Source organism: Hemicordylus capensis, chromosome 3, assembly GCF_027244095.1.
Source record: "Hemicordylus capensis ecotype Gifberg chromosome 3, rHemCap1.1.pri, whole genome shotgun sequence".
NCBI classification, from domain to species: Eukaryota; Metazoa; Chordata; class Lepidosauria; order Squamata; family Cordylidae; genus Hemicordylus; species Hemicordylus capensis.
Genome location: NC_069659.1, coordinates 293,862,607 through 293,875,240, shown reverse-complemented (window position 1 = coordinate 293,875,240; position 12,634 = coordinate 293,862,607). Strand labels below are relative to the sequence as shown.

The following is a 12,634-nucleotide window of genomic DNA, read 5'->3' as shown; positions in this document are numbered from 1 at the left end:
CCTAAAGGCCTTTGGAGCCCCACCCCACCCACAAGTCAAGCATACACACACACACCATGATACATGCAGTATTTTTAATTTCATGGGTTCTTGAGGACACAAAGAGCAACTGAACTCACAAGAATCTATCTATCTATATTATTAATTCTCCAAGATGGGCCATGCATGGGGACATGGTAGAAAGGAGGCGATTGGCTGACAGTTTGCAAGCAGAAGCACCTGATTGGGCAGTGGGGATTCCATATGCAGATAGGGAGAAGGAGCCTGTGAGAGCAGAAGCACCATGGTGATTGGGCAGTGGGGATTCCATATTCAGATAGGGAGGAGGAGCCTGTGGCACTGTGGTGATTGGGCAGTGGGGATTCCCTATGCAGATAAGGAGGAGGAGCCTGTGATGGTTAAGGTCAGTTGGAATGCAACTGTTACTGGTCAGAAAATGTTCTTGATTGTAGAGGAGAGGAATCTCTATATATAAAAGGATAGCAGGCAGGGCTCTGCAAAAAGATGGGTCGTGAGGGAGGAAAGAGCCCCTTCAGGAGAAGGAGGATGCCATTGTGTGAATGAGATGAGGAAACAAGATGAACAAAATATGTTAACTCAGGGAGGGAGGAAGAGAGAGAGAAAAACATGAAGGGAGGGGGAAGAAAGAGTGGGGAAGAGCGAGTGGAGGAGAGAGAAAGAGAAAAAGAAGGGAGGGGGAAGAGAGACAGAAGGAAGGGCAAGGGACGGGCCTGAGCCTGTCAGCAGCCTGAGGGGAATGAGCGGCCATGGCAGGACTAGCAGCAAGGTAGGGCCCAGTCAACCACTGCTGCTGTTTGGGGCTACCGAGGCCATTGTCAGAGGGAGGCAGGCAGGCCAGGGACAGACTTGGGCCTGAGCGGCCTGAGGGGAATGAGCAGCCATGGTGGTGGCAGCAGTGAGGAATGGCCCGGTCAACCACTGCTGCTGCTCCTGGAAGGAGGAGTCAGAGCGGGGCTCAGGTGAGGGTGGGGAGGTCTCTGGGGAACGGGGGCTGCAGCTTGGCCAATAGGCGGCAGCAATGCTGCAGCCACGACCAAGAAGGGTGAGGGGGATGGAAGCAACGGGATGGAGGAGGAGCAGGAGTGCAGCTCAGGTGAGGGTGGGGAGATCTCTGACGTGAGGGGAGCAATCAAGTACTAACGCGCAAATGCTCTAGAGCATGCAAGAGTTCCAGCATTGAAGCGGAGAGAAATAATGGCGGTGGTCAGGATGCAGAGGTGGAGGGCCGGCAGGCGAAGCCCCTCCTGCCAGAAGAGGTGGGTGGATGGCGGGCAAACCCCTGCCGGCCAGGAAGAGGAGGCGGTGGCAGGGAGAAATAATGGTGGCAGTGAGGAGGTGGGCAGACAGCGGGCAAAGCTCTACCAGCCGGGAGGAGGAGGTGGGAGGTGGTGCTGAGATGGCCTGGCCCTGGCCCTCCAATGGGGAGAGCTGCAAGGGGAGAGAGCTGCGGGGGGAGAGAGTGACCGAGTGGGCTGTGGAGGGAGAGAGCGAGCGGGCGGACTGCGGGGGGAGAGAGCAAGCGGGCTGCAGGGGGAGAGAGCAAGCGGGCTGTGGTGGGAGAGAGCAAGTGGGCTGCGGGGGAGACAGAGAGAGCGAGCGAGCAGGTGGGCTGCGGGGGGAGAGCGAGCGAGTGGCCTGCGGAGGAGAGAGCGGGTGGGCGGGCTGTGGAGGGGAGAGCGAGCGGGCAGGCTGCGGAGGGGAGAGCGAGCGAGAGAGATGCAGGGGGAGAGTGAGTGGGCGGGCTGCGGGGGAACAGCGAGCGGGCTGCGGAGGGGAGAGTGAGCAGGTGGGCTGCGGGGTCAGAGCGAGCAGGTGGGCTGTGGGGGGAGAGCGAGCAAGCGAGAGGGCTGTGGTGGGATGCCACAGGCTCAGTGCACAACTGCACAGATGTTCTGTGCGGGGTCAGCTAGTGTAAGACTATGAAACAGGTATATTGATGCAAATATGCATTTGCAGAAACATTTCAACACACAAACATATTCCCATCCCACATATTTCTTTCCCCACTCTCTGCTGTCTCTAAAGCTGAGGTCAGGCTTGGCCACCTGGCACAGCATGGGCCGGCGGTGTGGCGCAGCGACCACACCTCCCGGGACAGACTAAAGAGATTTTGGGAGTCCCCGGGGATGTGGCGGCCCTGGACCTTGGCCCAGAAGTCCAGGGGTAAGAGCGCCTCGGCTTGCAAAGCAGGATGGTGCTGGTGAGGAACTAGAGAATGCTAGCTTACCTGTTGCTGACAGGATTGTAATTACCTTGTCGGAACAAGTTTGTAGTCCTTGTCCTGGCTTTGCTGCTTGATAACCAGAAGGCTGCCATGACAAGGAGTGTCATTTACTGTATCAGTTGGAGCTGGGACACATCAATTTCCTGGGAAACAAGAACTGTGCCACAATCATCTATGCCTTGTACCCTTGAGGATCAGCTACTGTAATGCATGCAAAATTTACTCTTTAAGATTGTTAAAAAGCTTTAGCTGGTGCAGAATGCTGTGGGAAGTAAAAACACTTTCAGCTTATTTTATTAACTGTATTTAGTTCAAATTTGTCTCTTGACCCAATTAAAGTTGCTGGTTTTGACCTTTAAGACCCTACATGACTTTATTTCAGAGAACATCTCTTCCCACATGCACACTGCTTCACTCGTTAAGAAGTTCCAGCAAGGGATCCCATCAGTAACTGCACTAAGAGCAGCTGCAGAATGAAGCAGGGCCTTTTTGACAGTGTCCGCAATATCTTGGAATGCACTTCCTAGAGAAGTGTGTAGTAAGTGTACTTCATTGCTCAACTTCAAGACAAATGGTAAAGCCTGTTCCAAAAAGCTGTCTGGGACCTTTGAAATTCCTCTGGTTGTACATTATTTCTATGCTATATTAGGGGAGGAGAGTTAGTCTTGCAGTAGTGAGCATGAATTGTCCCCTTTGCTAAGTAGGGTCTGCCCTGATTTGCATTTGGATGGGTGACTACATGTGAATGCTGTCTGCTGTAAGAGATTCCCTTTAGGGAATGGGGCCATAGCTCAGTGGTAGAGCAACTGCATGCATGTAGAAGATCTCAGATTCACTTCCTGGCATCTCCAGGTAGGGCTGAGAGAGAATCCTGCCTGAAACTTTAGAAAGCTGCTGCCAGTCAGTATAGACGATACTGAGCTAGATGAACCAATAGTCTGACTCAGTATAAAGCAGCTTCCTATGTACTTTGCTATAGTATTGTTTTATTGTTTATATTGCATTAGGGAGTCACCTTGGCTTATTAGGAGGGTAGATTAGAAATATTTAAATTTCTAATTTAAATTAGAAGAAGCATATAGAACCAAGAAGCATATAGAAGAAAAGACCTTGTTGAAGGAGAACCAGCATGGCTTCTGCAAGGGAAAGTCTTGCCTCACTAACCTTTTGGAGTTCTTTGAGAGTGTCAACAGGCATGTGGATAAAGGTGATCTGGTTGACATAGTATACTTGGACTTCCAAAAAGCTTTTGATAAAGTTCCCCACCAAAGGCTCTTGAGTAAATTTAGCAGTCATGGAATAATCGGACAGGTTCATGTGTGGAACAGTAACTGGTTGAAGAACAGGAAACAGAGAGTAGGAATAAATGGACAGTTTTCACAATGGAGGTAGGTAGGAAGTGGAGTCCCCCAGGGATCGGTACTGGGACCAGTGCTCTTTAACTTGTTCATAAATGATCTAGAAGCTGAGGTGACCAGCAAAGTAGCCAGATTTGCAGATGACACTGCAAATTCACTATTCACTATTCATTATTTCACTATTCACTATTAATTCACTATTTAGGGTAGTGAAATTCACAACTGATTGTGAGGAACTCCAAAAAGATCTCTCCAAACTGGGGGAGTGGGCAACAAAATGGCAAATGCGGTTCAATGTAAGCAAGTGTCAAGTGATGCATATTAGGGCAAAAAACACCAACTTCACATATATGCTGATGGGATCTGAGCTGTCAGTGACTGACCAGGGCGCTTTTCCAACCAGCCACTCAAAAGCGGCAAAATGCTCCGTTCAGGCAAATCACTTTCAAGATGTAAAACCTGAAGGGGGAGCAGTCTCACGAAAACTAACAACCCACAAAAACCCACCTTTTTTTCACCAGATAAACAACTTCATAGCACTAAGTCACAGTGATTAAATTCGAAACAAGGCGTCCGGCATATGAACAGCACCCTAGCGCTTTTGTCGGGATTGCGGTGTCACAACACAGGAAGTGTGGAAGCACACTTCAGAGATGTGTCGTGACCCTGTTGCAGGGTCTAGTCTGGAAAGCTTCCAGGAGAGAGAACTTGGGGTCGTGGTGGAAAGCTCATTGAAAGTGTCATCTCAGTGCGCGGCAGCTGTGAAAAAGGCTAATTCCATGCTAGGAATCATTAGGAAGGGGGTTGGGGGGAAAAGTGCTAATATTATAATGCCCTTATACAAATCTATGGTGTGGCCACATCTGGAGTACTGCATACAGCTTTGGTCACTGTATCTTAAGAAGGATACTGTAGAACTGGAAAAGGTGCAGAAGAGGGCAACCAAAATGATCAGGGGCCTGGAGTCCCTTCCTTATGAGGCTAGGCTACAGCATCTGGGGCTCTTTACCTTGGAAAAGAGGCGACTAAGGGGAGACGTGATCAAGGTGTATAAGATTATGCATGGAGTGGAGAGGGTAGACAGAGAGAAATTTTTCTCCCTCTCTCATAATACTAGAACCAGAGGTCACCCCATGAAACTGAAGGTTGGGAAATTTAGGACCGACATGAGGAAGTACTTTTTCACACAGCACATAATTAATCTAAGGAATTCCTTGCCATGGGATGTGGTGATGGCCACCAGCTTGGATGGCTTTAAAATGGGTTTAGACAGGTTTATGGTGGACAGGTCTATCAATGGCTACTAGTCTGGTGGCTGTGGGCCATCTTCAGCCTCAGTGGCACAATGCCTCTCAATACCAGTTGCAAGGGAGCGACAGCAGGAGAGACAGCATGCACATACCACTTGCCTGTGGGCTCCCCAGAGGTATCTGGTGGGCCACTGTGTGAAACAGGAGGCTGGACTAGATGGGCCTTCTGCCTGATCCAGCAGGGCTGTTCTTATGTTCATATGTATGCTGTAAAGGTGCTGTGCACAGAAGGTAACCCATGATGATTAATGTCTCACGATATCTTCCTTTATCTGTCTCCCTCTCTCTCCCTCTCTGCCAGTGTGATGGAACAGTTCTGGACCTGAGTAGCACTTCATTGGAGGGTATTGCAGTCCTCAACATTCCCAGCATGTACGGAGGCTCCAATCTCTGGGGAGAGACTAAGAAGCAGCGCAGCTATAACCGGATGAGCAAGAAAGTACCTGAAAAGTTACAATCCTCAGTCGTTACTGATGCCAAGGAGCTGAAGTTCTGTATACAAGGTGAGGGTGCCTACAATTGTGATTGCAGTAGGGGGAACAGATGGACAGGTTCTGATATTTTAAGAGCTGGCCTACTGTGGCCTCTGCTAAAGAGCTGAAGTGTGTGTGTGTGTTTGTGTGTGTGTGTGTAGCAGATTACAAGCCTTTGTCTCAGCGCAAGCCCACGTGAGAGGAAGAAAAATGCCAAATCATCCCCCCACCCCATGCTTTCCAAACAAAGGCTTCTCCCAAAACCTTCCTGTAATCTTGGTAGGATCTAGGCTGCCACCAGCACCCCAGTTATTGACAGAGATTAATTCCCTCTTGGACTTGGGTGTTAATCCCAGGGAAATTCTCCTTTTTCCTATTGGAAAAGTATACAAAAAACCTTCCACATGCAAACTTACACATGGTGAGAAAGCTGGTAGTTGCTTAATGTATGAGGTGTGTTGCACCAAAGAAAAAGCCCCCTTTCTCTGCATTAAAAATCCACCCAGAGAGGCTTGCAAAATGCAAATAACAAAAAGAAAAAAACTTTATTCAAAATACTACAGACAGCTTCCATCTGAGGTTCTCTCAGTTTTTAGTTACAGGTAAAAGGAATACTCAGCAGCAGGGGCATAACTATAACAGGGCAAGGGGAGACAGTTGTCTGGGGGCCCACTGCCTTGGGGGGGCCCCCAGAGGCAAGTCACATGACTGACTCCCCCAGCCACGCACCCGCCCAGGCTTCCTTCAGTTGTATTCATCCTCCAAAACTGATGTGAGTGTTAAGACCTGGAGCTACCAGAACAGCATATCTTTCTCTATACCATTAAATGACTTGCATCATCCACAGTTTACAAAACCTACAAAAGCACCTTTTAAAAGCTTACAGAGTCTTTTGCAACACCCTAGCTGGCTGGGCACAGGCTAAACAATTTAACGGTTTCAGGGATATGCAAAGCACATGAAAGCAACGCACAGTCTGGCTAAGCAAGCTTTTCCCTAGACTAGCTTCCAGAAGCCCAAAAGGCCTGGCATCTTTCTTGAACTCACCAAAACCATGGTAGAGGAGTCAAGTTCCCTGCTCTCCTGGCTTTCCCCAGACCTGCAGAGAGATTTTCCTGCAGCTCATGGCACATGTTCTGCTCTCTGCACTCTCAGCCAGCTTCAACTAACAAAGAGACCTTCTCTTCCTCCTCATGGCTCTTTAGGTCCCACCCACCTGGTGTGCTGGTTGGCTGATCCCTGGAGTTTACCAGCCTGTCAGTCAGGACAGGGTTCACTTCCAGTTACTCTTTGGGGGAAGACAGCCTACTTCATGAAAGAAAATGATAAATGGGTGCAGGTGCAATGTAAACTAAGGTAGCAGGTGAGAATGGAAGAAGAAAAAATAATTATGATTACCAGAATTATTACACTTATCATGAATACAATGCCCACGCAGATAGGAGACAAATGTCACTTTTGTAATGAATGGCCTACTCAAACAGTACAATTGCCCATGAAGTTCTCCTGTGCAAACTCCATTAAAATGAATGGGAGCTGTGCAAGAACCTTACCAAGCTCTTGCACATCTCCCATTCATTTTAATGGGGCTTTTACAGGAGGACTACTGGGGTATGTGCCCATGATTCTTATTCAAGCCCTAAGAAATATTTATCAAATTTGTTTACAAATTCCATTTATTCTTCCTCACATTGTAATGGTTCTTTGAAATGGCTCTCTTGGAATATACTGACCCACCTGACAAAAGTAGGGTACCTAGGGAGACTGACTAGCTTCTGTATGTGCCCCCCTTTAAGGTCTAATTTGTGTTCATTCATGTCATTCACTTACATCAAAATGTCCCCATTTAAGCAGTCAGTCCAAACTGCCAAAGGGCATTACTGGCAGATGCTGGTATATGTATGTGTGTGTGTGTGTGTGTGTGTGTGTGTGTGTGTGTGTGTGTGTGTAAACATTAGTGTTATTCAGATGAATGAGCCCTTGATGTATGGTTGATGTTGTTTAGGCCAGTAATAATATTGCTGAAGTAGATGAAGAGACAGAACCAGCAGCAAAGTTTGTTGCAGAGCTTGGCTTCTGGGTCTATCACTCTGGTGGGTGGTCCACCACTGTGGCTTAAGGTTGGAACACTTTTCTTCTGTTAGGACTCCTATGCCTTCAACAGCTGCAGTGACATGCAGAAATTCATTATCTGAAGCTTTTTATGGAGAGGCAGTGATGGGGAAACTTTCACCTGTTGAAGAAGATACCTACCAGGAAAGAAGAGTTGGCACCTCAGTGACTGGAAGAGAGTAGCTTTTCCAGTTTGGTGGGTCCTCTGTAGGAAAGGATGGGCCTTCTCTTTCCTAAGGGACTTCCCCAATACAGACTAAGATAACTCTTCTGAGATTTAACTCACTTCTCACAGAACGTAACCTTGTTTATGCTAACTCCCAATAACATTGTTTAGGAAACCTCTTTGAAGAAATGAATATTTTGAAATACTTCAAACAAAACTAGTTAGAGCAAAAGAGGATTACAAAATAGAAGATAACATCCCAAACTGATAGGGATAAAAAGGAAACTAGCTTATCTTGCACAGGGCATCTGCACTCTAGGACTTTATCCATCTAGTCTCCCCTCACACCCTCAGCCAGTCTCCCCTCAGCTAGTCGTCTCACCTCACCCATTCAGCCAGTCTCCCCTCAGACATTGAGCAATGGCATCCATCACCGCCAAGTCTCCTTGTGAAGAGGATAGCCGAGCCAGGGTTTTCCTTCCAGCCTGCACAGAAGGCCCTCAGTGCACTCTTGGGACATAGGAAGCTGCCATATACTGAGTCAGACCATTGGTCTATCAAGCTCAGTATTGTCTACACAGACTGGCAGCGGCTTCTCCAAGATTGCAGGCAGGAATCTCTCTCAGCCCTATCTTGGAGGTGCCAGGGAGGGAAGGTGGAATCTTTCTTTCTTTGCCTCCACTTCGACTTCCCTCCCTCCTCGGCCGCAACTGCGCTTCTGGCAACTCTCTCTCCACGGAACTCTCACAAGAGCACACACGGGCCTGGGCACAGAATATCTGTGCCTCTAGTTGGGCCCAGCCATCCCCCTCGCCCCATGCTGGCATGCCCAGGTTTCTGGCCGGCCGGCCAGCCAGCCACTCCCCCACCCTGTAGCTGTCCCCCTGGGCCAGGCGGTCCTGCTACCTCCTCCTCCCGGCGGCCAGACTAGGCTGGCCCACCGTCGCTTCCTCCATGCGGGTGGGCCAGGGCCCACTGCCATCTCACCCCAGCGGGCGGGCCAGAGCCAGGCTGTCCTGCCACCACCACCTCCCGCCACTTCGCCCGCCAGCCGTCCTCCTCCCTCTACCCGTCCTCCGCTTCAGGCCGGTGGGGCTTCACCCGCCGGCCTGCCTTTTCCCACAGCCTGTCCTCCTCCTCAGGGCTGCAGGGCTTCATCCGCCACCTATCCTCCTTCTCAGAGCGGTGACAGTTGCTGGTGCTCTCAGGATGCGTGGCTGGAACTCTTGCACGTCTCCCCCTCTGTCAGCCAATCACCTTCTCCCCCTCTGTCAGCCAGTCGCCTCCTTTCTGCCACATCCCTGTCTTGGAGAGTTAATTATATAGATAGATGTGATGGTCTGCATTCTCAAGGTTCAGTAGGAGGAGCTGCAGGATTTTGGCCATCAACACAGCAGTTCCTAAGATTCAGCAATAGTCTTCTTATAGCTTGCCAAGACAGGCACTTTGAGCCTATTACAATCAGTGCAGTTAGAAAAGAAATACGCAATACAAGTATATTAGAATGGATATAATATGGCTGATAGGAACTTTGCAGGGAGGCCAGAGGAGGGATTCAGGCTGGGTGTTTTCAAAATCAGGCACTCATGACATGTTTGAAAACTGAGTTGCAGGTGGAACATACAGGTACAACTTCATAGCAGCCAAGCTCAGCAGGAACTATAGCTACTTGTAGACAAAGAGAAGTATCGTTGCTCATTTCTGCTCTCACATTGGGTCAACTTGATGCTCCTTCCCAGGTTCTTGCTGAATTCCAAGCTTGCTGAGCAAGGTAGGAGCTGAAAGGGATGGCAGGTAGCTAGATAGGTTTGGGGGACACAGTTGGGCTCACCCTGAAATTTGCGGACACGGCTGGGCCCACCCTGGGCTCACACAGCCCTCTTAGGAATAGTTTACTACATACCATCCCAAGAGGCATAATTAACAGATCTGAATCATTGGCCAAGACTGCTGGCTTCCTTCCATAAGTGTGAGGATATCCCAAGAGAAAATATTCTGCCTTTCCTTCAGGCACCTGACTGAGAGCATGGGCAACATGCCCAGGAAGATTCAATCGGGAAACTGAGATTATGACACTGAATCTTCCGCTATTTATTTATTTATTCAATACAGTCTGATCCCAGACAGTGTAGTGTGTCAGTGTAGTGTGACTACATTTTCACTACTAAAAAATCAGTCATGTGTGGGTTGGCTTGTTTGCATTAATAATTTCCATCTATCTGTCCTGCAGGCATCTTTTCTGTGATGTGCTTGTTCTCTGCTTGTGGTATATTATGCTATGGGTTGTCCAGGTTCATGGATGGATCCCACCAGTGCATTCTGGTTGGACTAGATTGGGGGTAGGCAACCTTGGCTCTCCAGATGTTGTTGAACAACAACTCCCATCATCCTCAGCCACAATAAATTGTGGCTGGTGATGATGGGAGGTGGAGTTCAGCAATATCTGGAGAGCAAAGGCTGCCTACTCCCAGACTAGATGATGCTTTTTTAGCATTCTAGATGAGTTTAGCAATCCTTCTATATCCCTAACATGATTACAAGAAGTCCCCAACTTACAAACAGGTCATTTTAAAAAGGTTTGTTTCTAAGCTGATGGTTGTAACTTGGAACACAAATAGTTCCAAAGAGCAATGTTGTTTGTATGTGTGGGCTGGCATCTGTAAGTTGGGGGCTTCCTTAATGTAATATGTTATGGAGCTTTATATGTACTGATGTTTGTAAGTTGAATGTTTGCAACACAAGGAGTACCTGCACATGAATTTTAGGGTAGGGGGTCAGTTATACATGGCACACACTCCGGATCAACATTTTGAAGCAGCTAGCTCCTCCCAAATTTGCTTTTCATGTGAATTTCATTAAAGGTTACAGTGTTTAATTTGTTGGAGCCAGAACCCTGGCAGCATCAGCTCTCAGCTGCAGTGTCTCATAGTGACCACTGCGGGGGTGGGGGGAGTCGAGTAATGAATACAAGTGCTGGACTCCATCCCTCTTTGTTCTTCAGTGTTAGTCTCCATTTTGTCTTTCTAGAGATGGCTGTTTGTTTTGGTCTCTCTCTTCAGCCATGAGCTACAGCTGAAATTAAGCTGCAGGCTTTTTCACATTGGTTTGTAACCTTTTCTTTAAATAAATCCTTGTTGTTCTTCAATACTAAAGAACTGTCTCAAGACCTCTTGCTTTGCTGATTTCTCACCAAACTGGTTTTGCTTTGCTATTGGGGGGCTGAACTGCTATTTTCCCCCTACAAACAGTTATGGGCCCAGGAGCCAGTAAATAAAATAGAAAATCCTAAAGAGTTAAATAGAAAGTAAAGTAAAGAGAAACATTTTGAAAATTGAGACAGCACAAGGATTCCAGATGACTGAAAAGTTGCAAGTCCTAAGTACGACATCTGGTCTTTCAAGATGAAGCTGCTCCTCAAGAGTCATGGACCTGGCAGTGTTCTCTGAACACCCAGAGTCCTGCAGATGCAGGAAAGGAGAAGAAAGAATGGGACAGAGCAGATGAAAAGGTATCGGATGATTTGCTTGGCAGCGAGTGGCCCAATCTTAATGCATCTAAGAGACAAAGAAAATGCAAATAATATATGGGAAACTCTGAAGAGATTATATAAAAAGAAGTGTGTGGTTTCCAAAGTGCATCTAGTGAGAAAACGGAGCAATAAAAGACTTAGAAAAGGGAGAAAGCTTTCAAGAACCAATCACATGGAAAGAAATTGATAACTTACCTGCAACTGAAGCAACAAACTGGAAGAAAGCTTCAAAAGAAGACATGGAATCATTGCACAAAAATAACACATGGACACTCACAGAGTTACCTGAGAGAAGAAAGACTGTGAGGTACAAGTGGATTTTTAAAATTAAGCAAAATGCAGAAGGAGATGTCCATATTACAAAACGATACTGGTGGCAAAGGAATTATTGTAAATATATGGGGAGGATTATGACAAAATTGACATTTGCTCCCATTGTATAACACACCTCAGTAAGGACACTCCTAAGCATTGCAGCAGCAAAGAAAATGCAAGTGGGTCACATAGATGTGAAAACTGCATTTCTTCATGGAGACATCAAAGAAGATGTTTACATGGAGCAGCCTCCAGGATTTGTGGAACCTGGTAAAGAAAAATCTGTATGTAAGCTGCAGAAGAGCCACCTAATGGCACAGTGGGGAAGTAACTTGCCTAGGGAGCAAGAGGTTGCCGGTTCGAATCCCCGCTGGTATGTTTCCCAGACTATGGGAAGCACTTATATCGGGCAGCAGCGATATAGGAAGATGCTGAAAGTCATCATCTCATACTGCATGAGAGAGGGCAATGGTAAACCCCTCCTGTATTCTACCAAAGAAAACCACATGGCTCTGTTGTCACCAGGAGTCGACACCGGCTCGATGACACAACTTTAAGCTGAAAAAAAGTATTTATGGACTAAAGCAGGTTGCAAGAGCCTGGAATGTCAAAATAAACCAGTTGCTAGTCAATGAGGGATTTACCCAAGGAAAGGCTGGCCCTTGCCTGTACTCGAGGCTCAAAGACAACAGATGGACCTATATACTTACTTCCGTTGATGATCTGATAATTTGTTATGAAAATAGAGAGGACAGCCTTGAAATAATAAAGCTCCTGAATAGTGAGATAGAAGTAAAAGAATTTGGGTCTGTCTCACACTATCTTAGGATACACATAGAGAGAGAAACGGATGGAAACTATTTGCTTAACCAAAAACAGAAAATAAATGATTTGCTAGAGTATTGGGGACTTAACAGAGGCCAAAGAAATGAGTACACATGTGGAAACAGGTTACCTAAAACAGAAGGAGGAGAGTGAACTTCTGCCAGACAACAGTGAGAACAGGACAACGATTGGAAAACTTTTATATGTAGCTATGATAACAAGACCAGATATAGCCGCCTCTGTGGGAATCTTGAGTAGGAAAGTAGGAACACCCAAGCAAAGATGACTGGACTTTAGTAAA

The 12,634-nt window shown here is 47.3% G+C and overlaps 1 protein-coding gene across 14 annotated transcripts in view; it reads left to right on the top strand.

The window, feature by feature from the left end:
- DGKG (diacylglycerol kinase gamma) overlaps window positions 1-12,634 on the top strand; it is a 300,941-nt gene that overhangs the window by 262,776 nt on the left and 25,531 nt on the right. For 13 of the 14 annotated variants that reach the window (XM_053308427.1, XM_053308435.1, XM_053308434.1 and 10 more), the window contains one exon: window positions 5,215-5,416. In XM_053308427.1, coding sequence (XP_053164402.1) covers window positions 5,215-5,416 — 202 coding nt within the window. Of the gene's footprint in view, window positions 1-5,214; window positions 5,417-7,530; window positions 7,943-12,634 lie in introns of those variants that run through there. The other variant, XM_053308436.1, reaches the window with a different exon arrangement.